General features: G+C 57.3%; 1 protein-coding gene across 1 annotated transcript in view; it reads left to right on the forward strand.

The window, feature by feature from the left end:
* The first annotated feature begins 201 nt into the window (after positions 1–201).
* LOC101685224 (bone morphogenetic protein 7) overlaps positions 202–21005 on the forward strand; it is a 55865-nt gene continuing 35061 nt past the window's right edge. Inside the window, exon 1 of the mRNA XM_045082044.1 lies at positions 202–446. Within this exon, the coding sequence (XP_044937979.1) occupies positions 217–446 (230 nt within the window). The 5' untranslated portion in view covers positions 202–216. The remainder of the gene's footprint in view (positions 447–21005) is intronic.

Raw genomic sequence — 21005 nt, forward strand, 5'->3', positions numbered from 1 at the left:
AGAGTGTGTCCAGGGCCTCTGGGATGGCTTGGTCGGTGCCCCACTCTTCCCAGAGGGTTGATGCCGAGTCACTGCTCTCGTTCAAGGGGACCACAGGGCCAAGGCTGTGTGTCTCCAGGCTTCTGCGGGGCAGCGTAGAAGGGGTGGTGAACACCAGGAGGGTCCAGCCGTGGGTGGGCTTGGACTCTGCGGTGGGAGAGTGAGAGCCGGGAACTAATGAGCCCTTGGTGTGGCGTGTGCTTCCTCCCTCCAGTGGAGCACGACAAGGAGTTCTTCTATCCACGCTACCACCATCGGGAGTTCCGGTTTGATCTTTCCAAGATCCCGGAAGGGGAGGCTGTGACCGCAGCCGAATTCCGGATCTACAAGGACTACATTCAGGAGCGCTTTGACAACGAGACGTTCCGGATCAGCGTTTACCAGGTGCTGCAGGAGCACTTGGGCAGGTGGGTGCTGGGACCGGTGCTGGGGAGGGGTGCTGAGCTGCCCTCAGCGGCAGAGGAGGGAGGGAGTGGTGGCTGGGCTGGGGCCGGAGCGGTCGGGCCATGTATGTCCCGGGCTGCCAACCATGTGCCGGGCCCTACACTGCACCGTGAAGCCCAGCACATGACCTCAGACAACCAGTGAAGGCGGCGATCCGTAAGAAAATGGGATCAAAACTCTAACCCAGAAATAAACAGGCAGAGAGAGAACTCGGCCTTCTAAGAATCACGAGGTCAGGAACCCAGATCTTGGGTTGGAAGACTTGACTGTCTGGAGACCCTTTGGTTTCGAGGTCTCCTAAGAGGTCAGGAGGCTCAGAGATGGGCCAGAGCATGGAGTGAGCATATCGGTCCTTCCGGAGGTGACTGTGACCCCACCCCCCCCCCCCCCGCCCTGCCTCAGTGGGGCTCAGGCTAGTGGACTCCTGTCATGGCCGGATGCCATTCCCCAGTAAGGCATGGCGGGAAGTTGCTGTGGGCGCCTCCTGATGGACAGTCCCAGCATTTGCAGTGGGAACGGGGACCTGTTACCACTCTGGGGACAGAGGAGACGTCACCACCTCCTTCACGGGTCATCTTAAAGACTAAGACAAGACTAAGACAACCAAGCCTCTCTTTCTAAGGGTTTCCATTGTTTTGCATTTGTTACCTGGTTTGTATTCCCGCAGCCCTGTGGGGCGCCGCTCCTGGATGCGGGGAGCTTTAGGAGCTGAAAGCCGAGGGTGAATCATCTGCCTGCTGCCACCCAGGGAGACAGTGGCCAAATTAGGACTTGTACCTGGGTGTACAAAAAGTAGTTCTTTTGAAAAGACACTTTTGCGTAGGTAAGACTGTCACGTTGTCACATGGACAAGAGAACAGCAGCTACAGTGGCCAGGAAGACTCCATCCCGGCTCTGGGCCCCGGGCCCCACCCCCCAGGACGCCTCTGCTCCCTGTTCCTTGAGGTTCTCCACCCGTGTGACAGGCGGGAGGCGCGTTATTTTTGTGGACAACATTATTTCACACCGGCGCGTGTCCGTCAGCTACAGCCCCAGAGATAGAACCGTGGGGTCCGAGGGTGCACACGTCGGTAACGGTTCGATTTTGCTGGACGGCTGTCCTCGGAGGTTGTGTCCGTTTATAGCAACAAGCCAGGGGGAGGCCGATCTCCTGTGTGTCACAACATCATCTCTGATCGAGCTGTTTTGGTCTTTGTCAGTCTGATGGGCGGGACCAAGTCTGCACTGAGGGCCCCGGCTTGTGTGCACGGCCCCACTCGCCCTATAGGGAGGCCAGCAGACGCTCCTGGAAGGAGGGTACCAGAAGGAGGGTGTGCTGCGGGGGAGGCGGCAAGCGGTCTTGGGAGGCACCTCCGAATCCTACGATAGGCATTCCGGCCCCCCAGTGAGCCCCGACATCGGTGCCCTGCCCCTCAGACCGAATATAGGAAGAAGGATGGAGTTCGTTTTGGGCCGTGACACCCGTTTGTTTGCTCTGGACTCTGACAGACCCCCCAGGACTCCTGAACAAAAACATGTTTGACTTTTCTCCTGAAGGCTGGCGAGGACGCAGGTACCACCGGCCATTTGTCACCAGCGCCCGATCGGCTGCTTGTGCCAACACCAAGCCGCACTCCCTCCCCGCCCCTCCCGGCAGGCTCCCCACACCTGCCTCAGGAGCGTCCTGCAAGAGGCTTCACCTCAGGAATGGCTGCTCCGAGTGGGTTTGGCTGAAGAGAATGCAAGGGTTGGCTGGTGTCACCTGGGCCGCTCTTCTCCGAGTTTCCTGAGATGCCGGACAGGAAGGCCTTTGCCCTCCCTGGCCACTGCAGTGTCCCCAGGGTTGCCTGGGATGCGGCCGCTTCCCATGAGGGGCGTCGCCACACATCGGTCCCTGAAACGGGCAAGCCTGGTGTGACAGGCACAGGACCTCCTTTGTGGGGGTCCGAGGCCGCTGTACTTGGAGAGAGACGTGTGAGCCCAGAGATGTGTTTCGCCCACCCCCCTGCTGAGCACCCACAGGCCAGGCGCTGGATTTGGAGCTGGTCTCTGGGGACATTGGTGGCTGAGGAGAGGACTGGTTTTCCGGGGCTGTGCTCACAAAGTCCCACGAGGTGTGTGGCTTAAAACCATGGAAATGGGCTCTCGCAGGGTTCTGGGGGCTCGGAGTTGGAAGGTGAGGTGTCGGCTGCCTCTGAAACCTTTGAAGGGCAGGGGTGGGCTTCCTTCCTGCCTCTTCCAGCTTCCAGGGGTGTCTGTCCATTGTCAGTGCTCTTGGCTTCTAGCTACCGCTGTCTGTCCTCTCTCTGCTCTCTTTCCACGTGGCTTTGCACCCTCGAGGGACCTTCTTCTGTGTGCCTCTCTCTTCTTGGAAGGAAACCGGCCATCTCGACCTCGGGGCCCTCCCTGCTCCCATGCGACCTCACCTTACTTAACCAAGCGAATTAATCTGCAGAGACCCTTTTCCCAAATACGGTCACATTCACAGGTACCTGGGGTGGGACTCGAGCGTATCTTTTTGGGGGGTGCACTCCACCCCCCAGCGCGGGCTGGAGGAGATGGGCAGCAAACCGGGAGGCAAGGATGCAGACAAGCTGGCCTCCTGAAGCCATCAAGCGGTCATGGGTGGCCGAGGCCGTGCTGAGCTGGGGTGTCGGAATGACAAGAAGGCTCTGGCCATGGGGCGTGGGCTGGAACGGCAAAGGCCGTGGTCCTAAGGTGGGGACAAGCACGGGCTCTGGGGAGGACAGAGGGACGTGAGAATACCCAGATGGGGCGAGCCACTTGGTCCTTGCTTAATGAAACACGAGCCTTGGCTTCTTCCCCACCAGGCTGCCAGCAGCTGCTTGTCTTTCTGCCTGTGTCAGCCTGTTGGCATCGTGGGCTCGTGTCCCGTCACGGTTTGAGGCTGCTGCCTCCTCGGCCCTGTCTTAGTTCCGTGGGGTGGATCCAGAGGCCCTCGGGGAGGGGAGAAGGCCTGAGTCACCGTGGTTGGAAGAGGGACGGGCAGGGCAGCTGTCTGCGGCTCTCCGGCAGGTGGCGAGGGGCAACGGGCTGCCCCTTGTGAGCAGCTTAGCCACAGGCCCCCTTTGGGGGCTGTGAGCCTCGCTTTGCGTTCCTGACTCTGGGGGCATTTGGTTTGCTGGGAGACCAGGTTCCTCCTTAGCAAATGTCTGATCACCTGCTGTGTGCAGGGCAGCGGCAGCAGACCCACACCCCTGCCCTCCGGGAGCTCCTCGGGCCGAGGAGATGACCTGGCAAGTGCAAAGTAGAAAAGAGGCAGGGAGCGGAGCGCGGGGACGGGGCTGCGTCTTCAGGTGTCTAAGTTTCCTTTCTGTCCCTGAAAGAAGGCTGTAAGGCCTTTATTCTCCAGAAGTTAAAAGGTTAAAAAATTTTTTTGAATTATTTATATGTGTTTTCTGGGTGGGTTGTTTTTTTTTTTTTTTTTTTTTTTAAATCCAGAAGCCATATGATTGTATTGTGTAATTCCCCGGGTGCGTCACCCAGCTCTTGAGGGTGTGGATTCAGATCCTGACACCACCTACCAGCATGGCCTCTGGAAGCAATGACCTTGGAGCCTCAGGCTCCTCCTCTGTACGATGGGGATGATAACGTCATCCTACCTCCCAGGGCTTCCTTAGAACTCAGCGGGTGCTCAGTAAAGGTTCAGTGTTATCAGTATCACCACCATCTCTGTCACCACCATCAGTATCACCACCATCTCCACCACCACGACCACCACCACCACCACCACGACCACCACCACCACCACCACGACCACCACCATCGCCTACATCCCCGCCGTCTGCTTCACCATGATCCCCATCATCTCGGGGAATCAGGGGTCTTCAAAGGAAAATGGGGGTGGGGGCATCCAAGATTTGGCTGCCACGGTGCTCCCCCCGCCCCCCGCAGCCGTCTCTGCCGAATGCCTCATTTTGCAGTCTCCGGTGGGCCGCAGGCCGAAGCGTGTGTGGCGGCGGGGGCTCGTTTGCGTTCCCCAGCTCTAGGGCCCGGGGAAGGGACACGCATCCTCTTCAGGCTGAAGGCCTGTGGCTGATCTGATCCCCCGAGAAGCCCAGATCCTGTGGCTGCCACCCCACTTCGTGGCCAGCCTGCTCCCTCTGCCGAAGGGTCTGGGGTCTTGCTGCCGTCAGCCGCCCAGCTGTGTGGGGCCGGGACATCTGGCTCACTGGCGATTCTCTGCCTGAGCTCCAGGAAAGCTCTGCGGTGCTGGGGATTAGCCGGCTTTGGTTTAGCCTCAGCACCTCTCCCCTCGTGGCAGCCACTTCCCACCAAGTCCTCTTGATCTCTCGGAATCCAGATTAAATTCCGATAATGAGCCGAGCTGGAGGCCTTGCACAGCCCTCGGGCCCTGCTCGCAGCGTTGCCCCGGACAGCTGGGGAGGCCACTGGAGCCACCCTCGACGGGCTGTGGGACGAGTGGGGCTGTGAGGGGCTGTGGGACGAGTGGGGTTGTGAGGCAGGTCTAGGGACGGGGGCCTTGGCTCCAGTGGCCTTGCTGGGGGAGTAGTGCTTGGGGGAGCAAGGGGTCAGAGCCTTTCCTCCTCTTCTGAACCCCAGGACTTAGGGTGGACCGGCTTGGGCCTGGCTTACAGGGGATCGCATCAGTTAATCGGTTTCATTCTGGGCTGGACTCGGCATTTCCATCCTTACCCCCCCCCCCCACACACACCTTGGGTCCAAGCTTGCTTCCCCCAGGGCTGCCCCATCTGTGGGGGATGCAGGTGCTTAATGAGAAACCCCCGGAGGGGGCACACAGGCCTGCTAGGACAGCAGAACCTCATCAAAGGGTGTCAGTCACTGCCAAGGTCGAGATGATATTGGCAGCTGGATGAAAAGTGTCCCTCGGTCAGTCTCAGGGACTTTGGTTGCCAGGAGGGTGACCTCAGAGTGGTCTCCGGGGCCAAGGTTGGCTCAGCCACAGCCTGAGTCACTGAGGAAGAAGGAGCTGTCCCCGTGACAGGCTGGAGTGGGGGCCGAGGGGCCGTTTGCCAGGGCAGCCGGCAGGCGAGGAGAGGGAGGAGGCAAGCATGTGTCCCTTTGTTGCTGGGGCCGGGGGAGGGCTCTGTCACACCCAGTGGCCCTCCCCGGGTTCCCCCAGCGCTCCCGGCTCCTCTCATGGAGGGAGCATCCTGGGGCTCCTTGGCAGTGTCCTCAGCACCCCCAGAACCCTCACACCTGCCACAGCTCTGACCCCTCCCTCTCGAGAAGGAAGCCCAGCAGTTTCCTTGTCCTTAATCAGTTTGGTGACAGGGCTCCTGGAGATCTGGTGAAAATGCAGTCAAGTTCACTTCTATGGGGCGGGGCTGGGGTGTGTGTGGGGATGAGCTTCTGCATTCTGGCAAGTGCGCAGGGGATGCCCTTGTGATTTCCATTCAGGGAAACAGGGGTGGGGGCAGAAGGTGCATGGGTGCTGGGTGCAGAGCTGGTCTTAGTGGGAGAGCACTGAGGGCTCCGGGGCACAGCTCTCTGGACCCTTCGCCAGTCTCCCTCGTGCTACGTAAAGGTTAAGGACTTGGTAGCAAGACTGACTCTTTTCCTGACTTTCATCACCATGAGCATGTCTGGGCAGAGGGACACGGTCACGCACCAGAGCACCTCCCCACCCCCTGCTCTAGGCTTGCCATCATTTGGTGCTTTCTGGAAGTGACTGTGCCGGCCACTTCTGCTTCCTTACGTACCTTGGAAAGGATCCTTGGAAAACTTGGTATCCCCACTTTCCAGAGAAAGTCCCCAGCCAGAGACTGGCTCAGGGAGAGGGAGTAACTTACCTGGGCTCACACAGCTAGAAAGTGACAGAGTTGGGACTTGCTTGAACTTGGGTCTCTGGGGTTCCGGGGCTCGCGTCTTTGGCTACGACAGCACCGTGGTGCTTCTCACGTGTCCTGATTTCCTCACCTGGGCCTCAAATGGTGATTGTGATTCCCCAACTTTGGTTCTCGCCCTTGGCTGTGGGCTAGAATCACTGGGGGGAGGGGGAAAGCAGGTTTTTTTGTTTTTGTTTTTTTTAACTCCAGATAAGTCAGAGTCGTGGGGGTGGGGCTGGGCATTTTTGTCTAGCTTGCGGGCTGTGGACAGGAGGCGACCAAGAGCTCTCTTCGCTCCTCTCTGTGAGCCTTCTTCTTTGCCTGACAGACAGAAGGGGACAGACAGACTGCTGTGTTCCCTTTAGCCTGGTTTCTCAAAGATAACTGTTTTCCTCTGTAGGACCGAGCCTGAAGTGCGGTCCTGACCCTGACTGACAGTCTCAGTGGCACAGGGAAGGGGCTGGCTGAGGGTGGGGATACCCTCGGGCTCTGGCTCCAGAGGCTTCCGGAAGCTTCCAGAAGCAGTTTTCTGCTGCTCCCGAAGGCCTACGTGCCTGGTTCCCCGTCTCCTGGCTTGCACGTCTCGCCACTACACCTCAGCCCCAGGGCGGGAGCTCTGGTTTTGTGCTGCTTTCTCAAGAGCAGCCGACTCAGCTCTCTATAGTCTTTTCAAAAGGCAGGAAAGTAGGCACCCGCCAGACATGCTGGAAGGTCAGGGGAGAGCAGGGCCTGGGGCAGTCTGGTCAAGGACCCTTTGGTACGTTTCTTAGTACATTTGTCAAACCCCAGTTCGGAGCTGCTTGGACAGGAACAGAGGCCCCTGATGCCTCTTGGGGTCCCCTTGGGGTCCCCTCCCGTGTCCGGAGGGATCACTCTGGAAGAAGCCTGCATGTAGGGACAACCTGCTGGGCAGAGACTGTGTCCAGTTAGCGCCTCTGGCTTCCGGTCCTGCAGGCTGTGGCTGACTGGTGGGCCTTGGTGGTTTTCCTGATCTTTGTGCTTTTGTTTCCTTCCATCATTCATCCCAAGCTTGTCTTTGTGGGGAGAGTCGGGTTGGTGGGGAATCAGTGACGACAGGTTCTGTGCCTGTGACTGACCCGGTCAGCGCTTCGCAAGCCAGGGCCCGCGTCCTCCCAACCCCCTCCTGATGACCTCGAGAAGTCCATATTCTCCCATTTTGTGGATGAGACCGTTGGGGCACACAGAGTGTTAGGTGACCCTCCCGAGGTCACACACGAAGGTGGAATTCAAAACCAGGTAATACGTGCCAGCTGGGGTGCTGGGGTCCCACCTGGACAATTCTGATGTAGCTGGTCCTGGTGTCACCTTGACACTGATAGTTTTTGAGGCTGCCCGGAGTGGACTTGCTCCCTGCCCTGGCTGTTCCTTTGAGGATCTGCGGGACCTTGGATGAGTCCCTCATCCATCCCGTGGGGGCGCGGATTTCTGTCCTGCTTCCCTCCCGGGCCTCGAGGATGGTGCGCCGCGCAGCTGAGTGGCAGGTAGCGTTCCTGAGGGGAGTGGCCGGGCCCAGCCGTCTTTCTCCAAGAGGACACAAACGATTCCACCACGGGGCATGCCTCCGCCGCTGCCCCACTCTGGTCACTCCAGACGGGTTTCACGCCTGACGGCTAAGGTCAAGGTGAACAAATGTCCCCCCATGAAGTGGTCCCCTTGCAGACCTGCCTGCGGGTAAGGGCTGCTGCTTGTCCGTCGGCATCCATTTGGCTGATGCCTTCCATTACGCTTGCGCGACCCTGGCCCCGCCCTCCTTGGGGACACCTCTCTGAACGGAGAGGAGAGGCCGGCCTTCTGGAACAGCAGTGATGCCAGAGCTAATTGCCTGGAGTAAATGCCGTGCGGCCCTCTGTAGTCCTTCCCGTCACAACCCCCTCCCCAGGGAGGTACCACTACCCATCTCACTTCACGGACAGGGAAACTGAGGCACAGTGCCAGGTTAGGGATTAAGGAAAGGAAGCTTGCATCTCTCTCCTGTCCGATCTGTTTTTCTTCCTTTGCCCTTACGGCAGTCCTAGGAATCAGGAAATGACGGGGGGAAGGAAACTGAGGCAGGGAAGACAAAAGACCTGACCCGCGTGTTCCACGATCCTGCATGATGAAGAGGGAAAGACTGGGGGCTTTGGAGATATCTGGATCCACCCCCATTCCACCCCTTGGAAGCTGGGTGGGTCAGAGACCCTGGGGGAGCCTCCCCGAAGATCTGAGCCTGACAGTTGCCCAGGGGCTAAGCAAGGACAGGTGTCTTGTGACGGTGGGAGTTGGCTGTATTTTCCCCATTGTTCTGTTCTTTGTACCAGGAGCCTGGGACACAGCAGGTGCTCTGTAAACCCTGTGAGTGTGTGTGTGTGTGACTGGAGGAAAACGTGTGTAGCCTTCTCCCAGGCTGTGGACTTCCTGAACTGGGGGACCATGGCCGCCTCCTGCCTGCAGGTGTCCCTAGCTCCAAGCCAGGGCCTGGCATGAAGATGCCGGGGACAGCCCAGTTGTCTGAGTGCTGGCCGAGGAGCCCCGGGGCGGCCTCGCGCTCTCCCAGCTCCTCCCAGCTCCTCCAGCCTGGGACTGGTCCCTCCCGGTAAACCTTCCAGCGAGTTCTCTCTTCCAGGGCTGAAACTCGAGAAGGCCTTGTTTGCAGTCTTTCTTCAGCATTTGAGCCCAATTTCCAAAAAAGTGAAAATTGCCTGTAATTATAATACTTTTCGATCTTAGGGAGGTTTCCCTGTGATGATTATAATTATATTATTTAGAGCTGTGTGCCAGAGGGTACCCAAGGGTGGATTGGTTCTCGTCTGCACATAGGGGAAATGTCAGCATGTGTGCCGTGGCCCTGGGTTTCCCACACTGGAATGAATTTCGGGAGAATGGCTTTTGCATCGGGGGCTGTCTGTATAACTTGATCCGGCACTTTAATTCCAAAAGCACTTCATACTTGGACCTCTGCTTGCCTATAGGAGCCTGTTTTTCCAAATGTATTAACATCTGTGTTTCATATCAGGGCCTGTAATTGCTTTAGCCTTTTTGGCAGGAGACAAAGAGAATTAATATTTTTCAATTTGGTCATGAGCGGTCATCTGTAGCTGGGAAGAAAAGGGCCTGCTCAAATATGAACTCAGTGAGAATGGGAAAGGCAGGCTTACCCAAAAGATGATGTTTTGAAGGAATCAGCCATGCTCATGGAAGTCCTTGGTTGTTTCAAGTTCATGGTGGAAATAGGCGTCTGGGCAAATGCCCAAGGTTCTTGCAAACACTGGTTCTTCCTTCCTTTGTCTTCCTGCCAGCCTGTCAGCACCATTTTCTTCTCCCAACCCCCCAGCCCCTCACAATGCCCAAGGCATTCCGTTTTCCCACTCCCAGAACGGAGGAAGGAAAGCCAACCCGAACCGAACCCGGCCTACACGCCCCCTCCGGGATCCAAGGCAGGCATTGCTAATGGATCACGGAGCTCCCTCCTGCCTGATCCTCAGCGGGACCCCCAGGCAGAGAGGAGAGGCAGCCGCTGCTGGCTGAGCGAGTTGCCGTGGAGTGAAGCCCACTGACCACTGGAAGCTTGCCCCAAGACGAGAATTGTGTGTGCAAGTGAGTAATTAGAAAATGTTTCCAGCAAAGGAAGGAGCACCGGGAAGTGGTGGGCAAAGGCACGCAGCCAGGCCACCTAGAGTCTCAGGAGGGTGACTTTGGCTCCCTCCTCCTGCAGAGGCTTTGGGAGTCAGAGTCGCACCCCTTACCACCCCTCCCCCCCACCGTCAGGGCTCAAGGGGCTGCAGAGTCCATGCCGCCACCTCTGTCAGTAGGGTGGGAGGCTGGGTCTCTCAGGCGTGGCTGCGCCGACGTGCTGTGGTGTCCCTGCGGACCCCTGCATGAGCTGGGCCATCCTGGGCATTGCGGGGAGGTCAGCAGCGTCCCTGGCTTGTACCCGGGAGATGTCACCCCCAAGCGGCAGCAACATAAATGATCTCCAGGTATTGTCACATGTCCCCCAAGAGCAGGACGCCCCCTGATTAAGAAGCACTGGTGTGGAGGTGGATAGGCAGTCCCCAGGCACTTCCAGTCTGGATGCTGATGGGCGCAGAGTGTGTGCTGGCATCTGGGAGGGAAGCTCCTGGGGGCCGTGGAGCCACTTAGGAGGGTCTGAGACGCTGGGGTTCTGGACAGGCCGCAGGGGTGCTGCTGGCTCTGACGCATGCTCGGCATAGGAAGTTCTACCCCATCCCTGTCTTCCTCTGACCTTCCTGTTCACCTTGACCGCTCTCCACTCCCGAAACACTGCTTCGCACCTGTCACGCACCTGCTCACAGGCTTCTATGGGTCCCAGGGTCTGGGATTGTAAGGCCCAAATTGAGTTGTCCTTGGAACCACATGGGAGCAGGTTTAAAGAGAAACGTAGAGGGGCGCCTGGCAGAGGCTCAGTTGGTCAAGTGTCTGCCTTCAGCTCGGGTCATGATCTCACAGTCCTGGGATGGAGCCCACATCGGGCTCCCTGCTCCCTGCTCCAGGATTCTCTCTCTCTTTCTCTCCCTCTGCCCCTCCGGCCACTCAGTCTTGCTCTCTAGCTCTCAAATAAATAAATAAATCTTTAAAAAACAGAGAGGAAAAAAACCCCAGAAATTCTCATTTCTAACCCCAACAGGACGGGTGTTGAGACTAGAAGTCTTCATGTGTATTCTTTTTATTTTTTTAATCTTATTTTATTTATTTATTTATTTGACAGAGAGAGAGAGAGAGAGAGAATGATATCACAATAGGCAGAGAGGCAGGCAGAGAGAGAGGGAGGAGGAACCTGGCTCCCCGCCAAGCAGAGAGCCCGATGCGGGGCTCGATCCCAGGACCCTGGGATCATGACCTGAGCTGAAGGCAAAGGCTTTAACCCACTGAGCCACCCAGGCACCCTTTTTAATCTTATTTTAGAGACATTTTAGGTACAGAGGATTCCTCTTAAACCCCCTCGCCCTACACATGTCAACATCCGCAGCCAGAGTGGGACCACTGTTACCATGGGTGAACCCACATGGACACGTCATCATCTCCCCAAGCTTGTAGTCCACAGTAGGGTTCCCTCTTGGTGGTCTCCATTCTCTGGGCTTTGTCCATTCTCTGGACTTGTGTCCACCATTATGATGTCATCCTGAGTATTTTCACAGCCCCAACAGTCCTCTGAGCTCTGCCTCTTCATCCCTCCCCTCCCCCAAACCCTGATGGCTCCTGTTTTTCTTTGAATTGTCTTTATAATTTTGCCTTTTCCAGAGTGTCCATAGTTGAAATTGTACTGGAAGTGGCTGTTATTATCTGATGGTTCAAAACAAGCACCTAGGACTGGCCGCATCATTTGTGAGACCCAGAACAAAGTGAAAATGTGGGTCCACTTGCTAAGAATGTACCTTGGATTTCAAGCTGGTGGTGGCAGAGCATTAAACCATGCAGGGAGTCTTTCTGTGGGTGGGCCCCTGAGTAATGGCACAGGTCCCCTGCCCGCGGAATGGGCCCTGCTACTCTCTGGGCATGGATGTCTGCAGATGTGTGCGGATAGCCGTATTCACCTGCACACCCTGCAGCTTTACCTTGAAATGCTTCAGTCCGGGGCGTGCCTTCCACAGCCCAGCTCCCGCCTCATTTCCAGCTGCCTCCCGTACACAGACACATTGACACACACACACAGACACGTGCACACACACACACACACACACAGGCACGCCCATCCACAAAGGCACAGGGACACACAAAACACACAGACATATACACAGGTACACCGTGGCGGCTGCACACACATACGCGCACGCACACACGCCCTCCGATATGGCCAGGCTGGCATTTGCCTACCCCCTTTGCTCTGGACACTTCTTGTTTTCCGGCCCCTGCTTTGCTCACCCCATCTCCCTGTCCGTCTGGTCTATTCTAGTTTAATTCCTGCACCTATACTGCCAAACCAGCTTTTTGAAAAAAATATAATTTACTTTTTCTTATTAGACTATTTTTCTTTTTAGAACTTTTAGACATAGAGAAATTGGGTACGTACGGAGAATTCCAGTATGCACTGTGCCTGGCTTCCCCCATCAGCCGATGACATCAGTATGGTGCACTTGCTGTGAAAAATAAACCCATGTTGGGGTGCCGGGTGGCTCAGTCGGTTAAGTGTCTGCCTTCGGCTTGGGTCATGATCCCAGGGTCCTGGGATCGAGCCCTGCATGGGGCTCCCTGCTCAGCGGGAAGCCTGCTTCTCCCTCTCCCACTCCAATCATGTGTTCCCTCTCTTGCTGTGTTTCTCTCTGTAAAAAAAAAAAGAACCGATGTGGATGCATTGTTACCATTAACTGAGGCCAGTCATTTATCCAGATTCCTTTTGGTTTCATCCTCACGGCCTGTCTTCTCTTGCAGGATCCCACCCGGGATACCAGCTGACTTGTCCTCGTCCTGTCTCCTTAGGCATCTCCTCCTACGAGTTTCTTGGACTTTGCCCTTTTCTGAGACCGGCTTTTCGCCGAGTGTGCATAACCCTTTCCCACTCCGGCTGGTCTGTCTCAACCCTACCTATCGTCTTTTTAATCTGACTGTTTTTGTAGTTTTTCTGTTTTCTTTGTATTTTATTTTTTAAGTGCATTTCCTTATTTCAGTCATCGCTACACCGGGAGCGGGGCTCACACTCATGACGCTGAGGTCGAGAGCCTTGCGCTCCTCCTGAGTGGGCCAGCCGGCTGCCCCCACGGCACTGCCTGCTTTAAAACGAAGCTCCACTCCCCCGTCGCGGCGCGGTCTTGCTGTCTTGAACCCGGGCAGCTGGGAGTCCAGATCACTAGGTCCTCAGCCCGGAACACCCGGAATCTTTGGGGCTTTCAACCGCCGGCCCTCCAGGGCCCGGCTTAGAGCGGACGGTTTTGCTTTTTGAATGAAGACTGGATTGTAAGAGCCTTTTAAGGAATAGGACTTCTTTGGCCACTGACTCTTCTTTAGGGCTAAATTAAGGACTCTTTGAAGATGATACCTAGGTCCAAAAGCAGACGTCGTTTTTCCCCTGGATGTTGTGGGGTTGGGGATTTGCACTCGACCTTTGGCTCAGGGACTGGGCCGGCAGGTGGAGACTGTGGAGGAGGGGGCAGGGTGGTTCGGGAGTCAGGTAGGACGAAGAGCCAGAACCAAAAGCCTCCAGAGAAACCTATTGTCAAAGGAAAGGAAATGGGGGTTCTTCTTGGAAAGCTTTTGCTAGCAGAGTCCTGCTTCGGATCCCTTTCCCGTCAGAGGGCCCGGGGTGCATGTCCAGACCCTGAATTTCCAGGTGAACCTGTGACCCCCCAGTCTTGCTTCCTGGGTGTTGCCGCCTTCCTCTCCATCACCTTCTCCGCTCGCTGGCACCACGGCCACGGGTGTCTTGGGTGGATGTCCTGCCCGCTGTCTTCCTCCTCCAGCCCCTACCGGCCATCTCGGGGGGGTGTGTGTGACTCCTGTCATGTCGGCCTTGCCAGCTGGGCCTCGGACAGAGCCCCCGTCCCTCCTCAGTGCGGTGGCCACAGACCCGGGTGCTTCCACTCAGCACTGGCCTCTCCTGCCCGAGAGTCTTCTCAGACCCTGGGACCGTCTGCAGCCCACGGAGGGGCGGAGGCCCCCGGGGGCAGCCCTCCGTTGCCGGTGGTCAGGGATCAGTCCCGCACTCTCCTGTCACCTTGAGGAGCACCACGCGGAGAGGTGTTCGCCCTCGTCCTGGGGGCCCAGAGGTGTGAGCCCCAGCTGCACACGGCGTCCTGTTGGGGCTTTCTTTCATTCCTTCCTCACGCTCTCGCTCGTGTCCAGGTGGTTCCTGGGGGGCGCCTCTCGGGCTACTTGCATTTGAGTCCTTGACTCGGGATCTGTCTTTGCGGAGGGCCCCCGAAATATGACAGAAGATACGATGGGGTGTCCGGCCGGTGGGGCCCTCGGTGAGCTGTCTCCTCAGCCTCCCCTCTGGCCACCGATCTTCCGTTTCAGGATCTGTGGCCAGAGTTAAGTCTGAGACACCCCGTCCCACTCTGCATGGAGGCGCTCCCATCTGGCCTTTGTTTCTGGAAGCCTCAAACCTGGCGATCGTGATCCCTGTGTCTGTCCGCAGACCCTGCTGCAAGGCTCACTTCCCTTGCCCGTCATCTGCCCGCTTCACTTGACTTCCCTGCCTCTGGGTTTGGAATCTTAAAACAGCCTGTGGTTCTTAAAAAAAAAAAGAAAAAGAAAGAAAGGTAGGGAGGGCGACCAGCGTGAAAGCTGTGTTTGTGTCGGTTTGTTTATTCCCTGAGTGTGCGTGGAAGAGGCAGCCTTGACCTCGGTCTATTTTGGTCTGGCGCTGGAGCTGGAGGAAATGGGGCGACCGGGGAAGGGCTGGGGAGATGAGTCTGCTGGCCGGGGAGTCTCCTCCGCCCGCCTCCGCGGTGCCAGGTGGACGCAGCCGCCCAGCCGCGGGTTTCCAGAGCCGCCTCCGAAGCCTCTCGGGCTCCCCAGCAGGCCCTGGGTCTCTGCAGGGCACCCCTCCCCCCCGCCCTGAGGCCTCTTGGTTACTGACGTCACCCGCACGGCTCACCTCTTGTCCTTTGGTGTCTGTGTGGCTTGTTCCTCGGTTGGACGGAGTGACAGGGCCTCCAGTGTCTGGCAACTCGGGGGCCCAAACCCAGGACAGGAAGCAGAGGGGAACAAGAGTTGGGGCCAAAAGTCACTTGGCCTTTGGCTTTCTTCCTAGCTGTGGCTTCCTGTCCATCCGTGTCCTCCTGGCTTCCCCGGACACATCCCGATGAAGGAGCGGGTGCCGGCGGTCACGAGGGCACAGGCATGGAGGGATGGAGCCTACACCCCCGGCAGCTTCCCGCTGGGGCTCTGCTTGGGTCATCCGGCAGCCCCCCGAGGGCACAGGCAGGCCTGGAGGGTGGGCTGTGCAGGGCCCGGGGCTGACCGGTGGCCAGGACCAGGCACCCCCCATGGGCAGTGGGGTAGGGGGGAGCCGTGGCCTGAGGCCCTAGGAACTGGGGGTGAATCCGTTGCTGAAAACACTAAAGTCACTTGAAAAGGAAACCTTTGCTTTTCCTCTTTTATTTTTTTTTTATTTTATTTTTTTTTTTTTAAAGATTTTTTATTTATTCATTTGACAGAGAGAGATCACAAGCAGGCAGAGAGGCAGGCAGAGAGAGAGAGAGAGGAGGAAGCAGGCTCCCTGCTGAGCAGAGAGCCCGATGCGGGACTCGATCCCAGGACCCTGAGATCATGACCTGAGCCGAAGGCAGCGGCTTAACCCACTGAGCCACCCAGGCGCCCCGCTTTTCCTCTTTTATTAACACAGACGACAGGACATGAGCCCAGAGACCGCCCCCTGGGCTGGTAGGAGCGCACCGATGGCACAGCACGTTCGCTCAACAGCAAATTGAGACCTACTGCGTGCCACGCGGTGTTAGGTGCCCGGGCTACGCCAGCGGCCGGCAAAGCAGGCCATGTTCTTGTGGCCTCGGAGCTCAAAATCCTGGTCGGGAAAGAGGACGCTTCGAAGACCTCTGCAGACTAATTTAAACACCAGCCCGAGTGCTGGAAAAGAGAGGCTCGGAGCGTGTCTCCGGACAACGTGCCTCTCGGGTGTCGGTGGAAGCTTCCCCGGGGGGCCGAAGGAGGCGCAGGTGTGCGGGAGATCAAAGGGCGGGGGACCGTGTTGCGGGGGCCTGTGTAGGCGGAGGCCCTGCCCAGACGGGCGTGACGGGAGGCAGGGAAGGCTGGAGCCGTGGGGCCGGGCAGGGGTGTCGGGAGGCAGGGGGAACACGTTCGGGACTCTGGGCTTTTTGTTCTAAGAGCTAATCAAGGGTTGAAGGCAGAGCAGTCACCTACTCAGATAACGAGGCTCCGAAGGCCTCGAGGGTTGCTGGGGGCCGAGGAGGTCGGGGCAGGAAGGCAGGGAGTAGGGCCCCCGGGGATCCTCCTGGTGGCAGCTCTCCCTCCACCACCAGAACCACTGCTGGCTTCCCTGAACCTTCGCCTCCCACCTGTGGAAAGGGCCACAGCCCCTGCCTCGAAGCTGTCGTGGGAATCAGCAGCCCCTCTCAGGATCGGGAGCCAGGCCTGTTCCAAGATCGTTGCATCCTGAGTGAGGGTCCCAGCTGGGCTGTGAGCTCCCTGCTTTGGGGCTGAGGCAGCTCAAATCCGGGGCGGGGGTCGTTTCACTCTGCCTTTGAGGTCTGCTCCAGCCCAGAGCCACGGGCCTTGGACACTGGCTGGGCCCTCCTGACTCTGTCATCCCATTTAATCCATTTGAGAACAGTCCTTATAGTTAACCCATTTTATAAATAAAAGAAGCTGAGGGAGAGGAGTAGGCTTGCCCAGGGTCACTCCCCTGGGATTTTACTTTAACTTTCCTAAGACCCAAAGCCTTGTGTTACAATACCTATGTCCCTGTCCACCCAAAGTGTGACCCAAGGACCAACCAGGGGGCTTCTTCACAAAGAGGATTCTGGACTTCACTCAGACCTCTTGATTGTTTTCTTCTGTCGGTTGCTGCATCCCTAATAGGGGAGAACCTTCTATTTTTAGCTCTGCTCCTCCTTGTCCACTTCCTGCCTCCATGACCCATGGGCACACACATGTTTGAGAGCCTCTTTATCACATGCCAAAGCCAGAGTAGACGTTCTTTGCAGCAGGACTTCTCAGAGCCTTTAAAGAGCTAAAGCACATTCTGAAATTTCTCAAGGAGGGGTGTTGTGGTGCATTCCACCCTTATTCGAATATAGAGCCTTTTCATTCTTGACCATCTCATTTTCCTCTCTTGGGTATTCAATTAATGGGGGCAGTTTTTAAGACCTTGGTAAATTTCAGACCCTTCCTCTTGAAGGTGGGGAAACTGAGGCCCCGACCTTAATGGCTGCTGATCTGCTTCCTGACTTCTGACAACACGGGCCTCCTGGACTGCAGACAGGAGTGTTGTTGACTGTCCTGTGAATGCCCAGACGAAGGGGCCGAGGCGGGAAGGGAGGAGGGAGAGAGAGACAGTCAGAAAGACAGACAGATGGTTCTGGGGTGGGGAGGCCGTGGGCTGGCGACTCATGCTCCGGCCCTGGGCGGAGGGTACCATGCTTCTTTGTGTATTTTTCCACCTTCCTCCCAAATGACTTAATTTTAGCCTTCCTGGATATGCGTAGTCTTAAAGCGTGTTTAAAAAAAGCCTCGGACCTCCCCGACTTCATCTTTCTGTCCCCGGGACGCCAGGGACTGTTTGGGTGACTTGCTAGAAGGGCAGGGCATTCCCTGGAGCCGCAGGTGGGGTGCTGGGGACCTGGGCTGGGTCCGCCCCAGCCGGGGGCCCTGGAGGGGCACTCCCCGCGGCGCCACGCCCGACTTCCCCCCTGGGCCCTTTGATCTCCTTCCCAGCGCCCCTGCGGGCCTGGTGTTTGCGTGCTGGTCCGACTCCAGGTGCACGGGGGCTGCTGGCTTCCCAGCCTGACTCATCCTGGGCCGAGCAGCAGCATGCCCTCTTCCCCTCTGTGACATCATGTCAGCCCGGGAAAGCTGGGGGTTCCCCACCGCGCTCGCTCCTGCTCTGTCTTCTGGGGCATGTTCTCGAGGCCCCGCAGTAGTGCAGCGTGCGGAGATTTAAAGTGTCCAGCCCTGCAGTGTTCCAGAGGGCCGGGGGGTGGGGGTGAGGGTCAGCGCAGGGGTGAGGGAGGGGAGTCTGCTGGTAACCCCTGCTGGAGACTCTTCCCCCAGCTTCCCCGTTCTCTTTGGACCAGAACCTTCCCTTGGCTGCAGGCTCCCCTCCCCCTCTCCCCTTGCTTTGCATCCTCTGTTCCCTCAGCTGGAATGCCCTTCCTGCCCTCCTGGCTGCATTAGCTCTGCCCATCCCTCTGACCTGCCTCAGGAGACCCTGGACTGCTTTTCTTCCTCTGCTGCCCTGGAGGACTCCTTCCTCTCCTCCTGCCCCCTGATCGGGGTCTAACGGCCCTCACTGGGTGATGTGCTCAGCTCATCTGGGAGCCCGAGCCCGCGTCTGGCTCCTCACAGAGCACCTGAGACCTGGGGGTTGGTTTCAGGAATGAAACTCCATTCGTTCTACGGCTCTTGTGACAAATCACAAATTGAGTGGCTTGAGACAATATCTGTTTGTTTGTCATGTTATGTCTGTGGGGGTCGGAAGTTCTAGATGGATCTCACTGAATTACTCTGAAGGTGTGTCGGGGCTGAGCCCCTTCTGGACGCTCCAGGGGGGACAATCTGTCGCCTCATCTTCTCCAGCTTCCAGAAGCCACCCTCATCCCTTGGCTCACGGCCTCTGGCTAGCAGTCACGTCCCTGTGACACTACTGCTGTCCTTAGACACTAGAGACAGAAGTGTCTAGTAGTGTCTAGAGACACTACTTCTCTCACACCTCTGTCTCTGGTTGGCGTGTCACCCTTTTTGCCTTATAGGGACCCTGTTGACGATAGGGGGCCCCCTAAATCACATCAGCAGAGCCCCTTGACTCGACAAGTCACAGGTTCTGGGGGTAGGATGTGGGCTTCCGGGGGTGTGTGTGTGATTCTGCCCAGCACCTAGTCAGAAATTCATTTCTCTTTCTTGGATGGGGGTCACTTGGCCTGGGGCCAGCCACATTCTCTTGGATTCTCTCTGCGCCCTCTAACTCCTGGGAAGATTCCTGGCGCAGGGTGTGTGTGTTGTGTGTGTGTTGTGTGTTGTGTGTGGTGGGAAGGAAGGGTGGCTCTGTGTCGCTTCTTATCTGGGGCCTGCCACTCCCTGGCTGAGGACAGTTTCTTAACTTTTCGACCCCTTCACTGTCTCACCTATAAAGCGGGGTCCTGACCCTATGTGCCCCGTTGGAGGAAGGAGCATTAGGTAAGAGAATGTCACTCATTCAAGCAGGGCGGCAGGAGTGCTCCCAGGCCTCAGTGTCGGGTGCTGGGCCTCTCGCTGCCAGCCAGGCCTCCTGCAGAAACCCTGGGTACCTCCAGGTGTGGCCCTTCCAAGCCTCAGCCATGGGTGCTCCCCAAAGGTGATGGGCTGTGTCTGAGGGACGCGGGGTGGGGGTGGGGGGATGACTGTCAAGCCGGGTCTCAGGCTAGAATGGTGAGAGACTGTTTTCGGACATACCCCCTGAGACGGAGGCCCAGAATTGGCTATTCACGTGTGGCCACTGGTGCCCTGTACTCCAGGTCTGGCCTCCCCAGCTGAAAATTGAACCAGTGGGAGCAGATATCCCAGGCTCTGTTCAGCTCTTAAGACCCCAGACCGCTGGGACCCTCAGGCAGGAGGGGGAAGGAGGCTTCGTCCCCACGTGGCTCCAGTGATGAGGCCATGGGCACTGGGGACGGGACGGGATGGGGCCCGGCTGGGTTTTCTGTTCCCTGGGGCTCCTGCCTGGGGTGCACCGGCCTAGAGAAACCCTTAGACTTCCAAGCTTCCTGGTTTGCAGTTTCTGGGGCTGTCCCGATTGGGGCTGGTTTGAATGGCGCACTCATCTCCCGGAGGCTCCGGTCTGGGAGGGGGTCATGGTGAAGGCCCTTGAGATCTGTCTCCGAATCATTTCTAAGGAGCCACAGGTGGGGGGGGGAGGACTTTCCACCTTCCCACGCTAGAGACTTAAAAATACCCACTTTTCCAGTGTCGTGGAACTTTCCGGGGGAGGTGGGCTGGAAACCAGCTCTCGTGGTGGCGGGCCGCCCTCCTGCTTCTCCCTGTGGGTTAGCTTTCAGCTTTCTCAGGGCTATCCCCGGGAGCAGGAGGCCACCAGCCCCAGCAACTCCCTGTTCCCAGGCTGGTGGTTAAATATTAACACCCCTCCGTGCCGCGACGTTGGGGTCACCGGCGGTTCACGCCTCACAGAGAGCAGGGTTTCGGGGCGAGCTCGGTTTCAGGAGGGAGCCGTTCACCTTCGGGGTCTCGAGGCTGCTGCTTTCATCGGGAGCAGCTGGAGAAGGTGAGGCAAGGCAGGCCGCATATGCGTCCCAGCTCCAGGCCCCTCCGAGAGCCTGGAGGGGCAGGCACGTGGTCCGTACCCACGGAAGGGGGCTGCGAGCCAGGCCACCTCCCTCCCCTCGGGGTCATCATGCTGCTCCGGTGGAGCGTGGGAATAGGTTGTCCCGTGTCAATCTTGCTTCTTTCAGAAACAGCAGGTGCCCACTGAATTAGACGCTATTGATGAACACGGGCCGAGGAGACAACGTGTTATGGCATAATGGCTCTGTGTTCTGTATTTCAGGCTTCAGTTGGCTATATCCCTTTCAGAAATAAAGCTTTATTGATATAGAATTCACAGATGATATAGTTTGCCCTTGTAAAGAGGCTCAGTGGTTTTATTAGTCTGTTCCAAGCTATGGGACCATCACTCCTATTCCACATTTTCATGAGCCCAAAAGGAAACTCCGTGCCCGTCAGCACTCAGCCTCCCCCTGTGCATCTCTCCCAGCCACTGGCAACTACTGAGCTTTCCGTCTCTGTAAATTTGCTTCTCTGGACATTTCATAGACATGGACTCGCACCAGACACGGTCTCGTGTCTGCTTTCTTGAACTCGGCATAATGATTTCCGAGTTTATCCGTGTAGTACCGGGTGTCACTTGAAGATTCCTTCTTACTGCCCGATAATTTCCCATTGTGTGGATTTACCATACTTTGTCTATCCATTTATCGGAGCATGGATATTTGAGTTGTTTCTGCTTTTCAGGACTATTACGGATAATGCTGCTATGAACATCTGTGTGTAAAATTTTGCATGGATCTATTT

Source organism: Mustela putorius, unplaced genomic scaffold (assembly GCF_011764305.1).
Source record: "Mustela putorius furo isolate JIRA1106 unplaced genomic scaffold, ASM1176430v1.1 tig00000592_pilon_pilon_pilon, whole genome shotgun sequence".
In the NCBI taxonomy this organism is placed as follows: domain Eukaryota; kingdom Metazoa; phylum Chordata; class Mammalia; order Carnivora; family Mustelidae; genus Mustela; species Mustela putorius.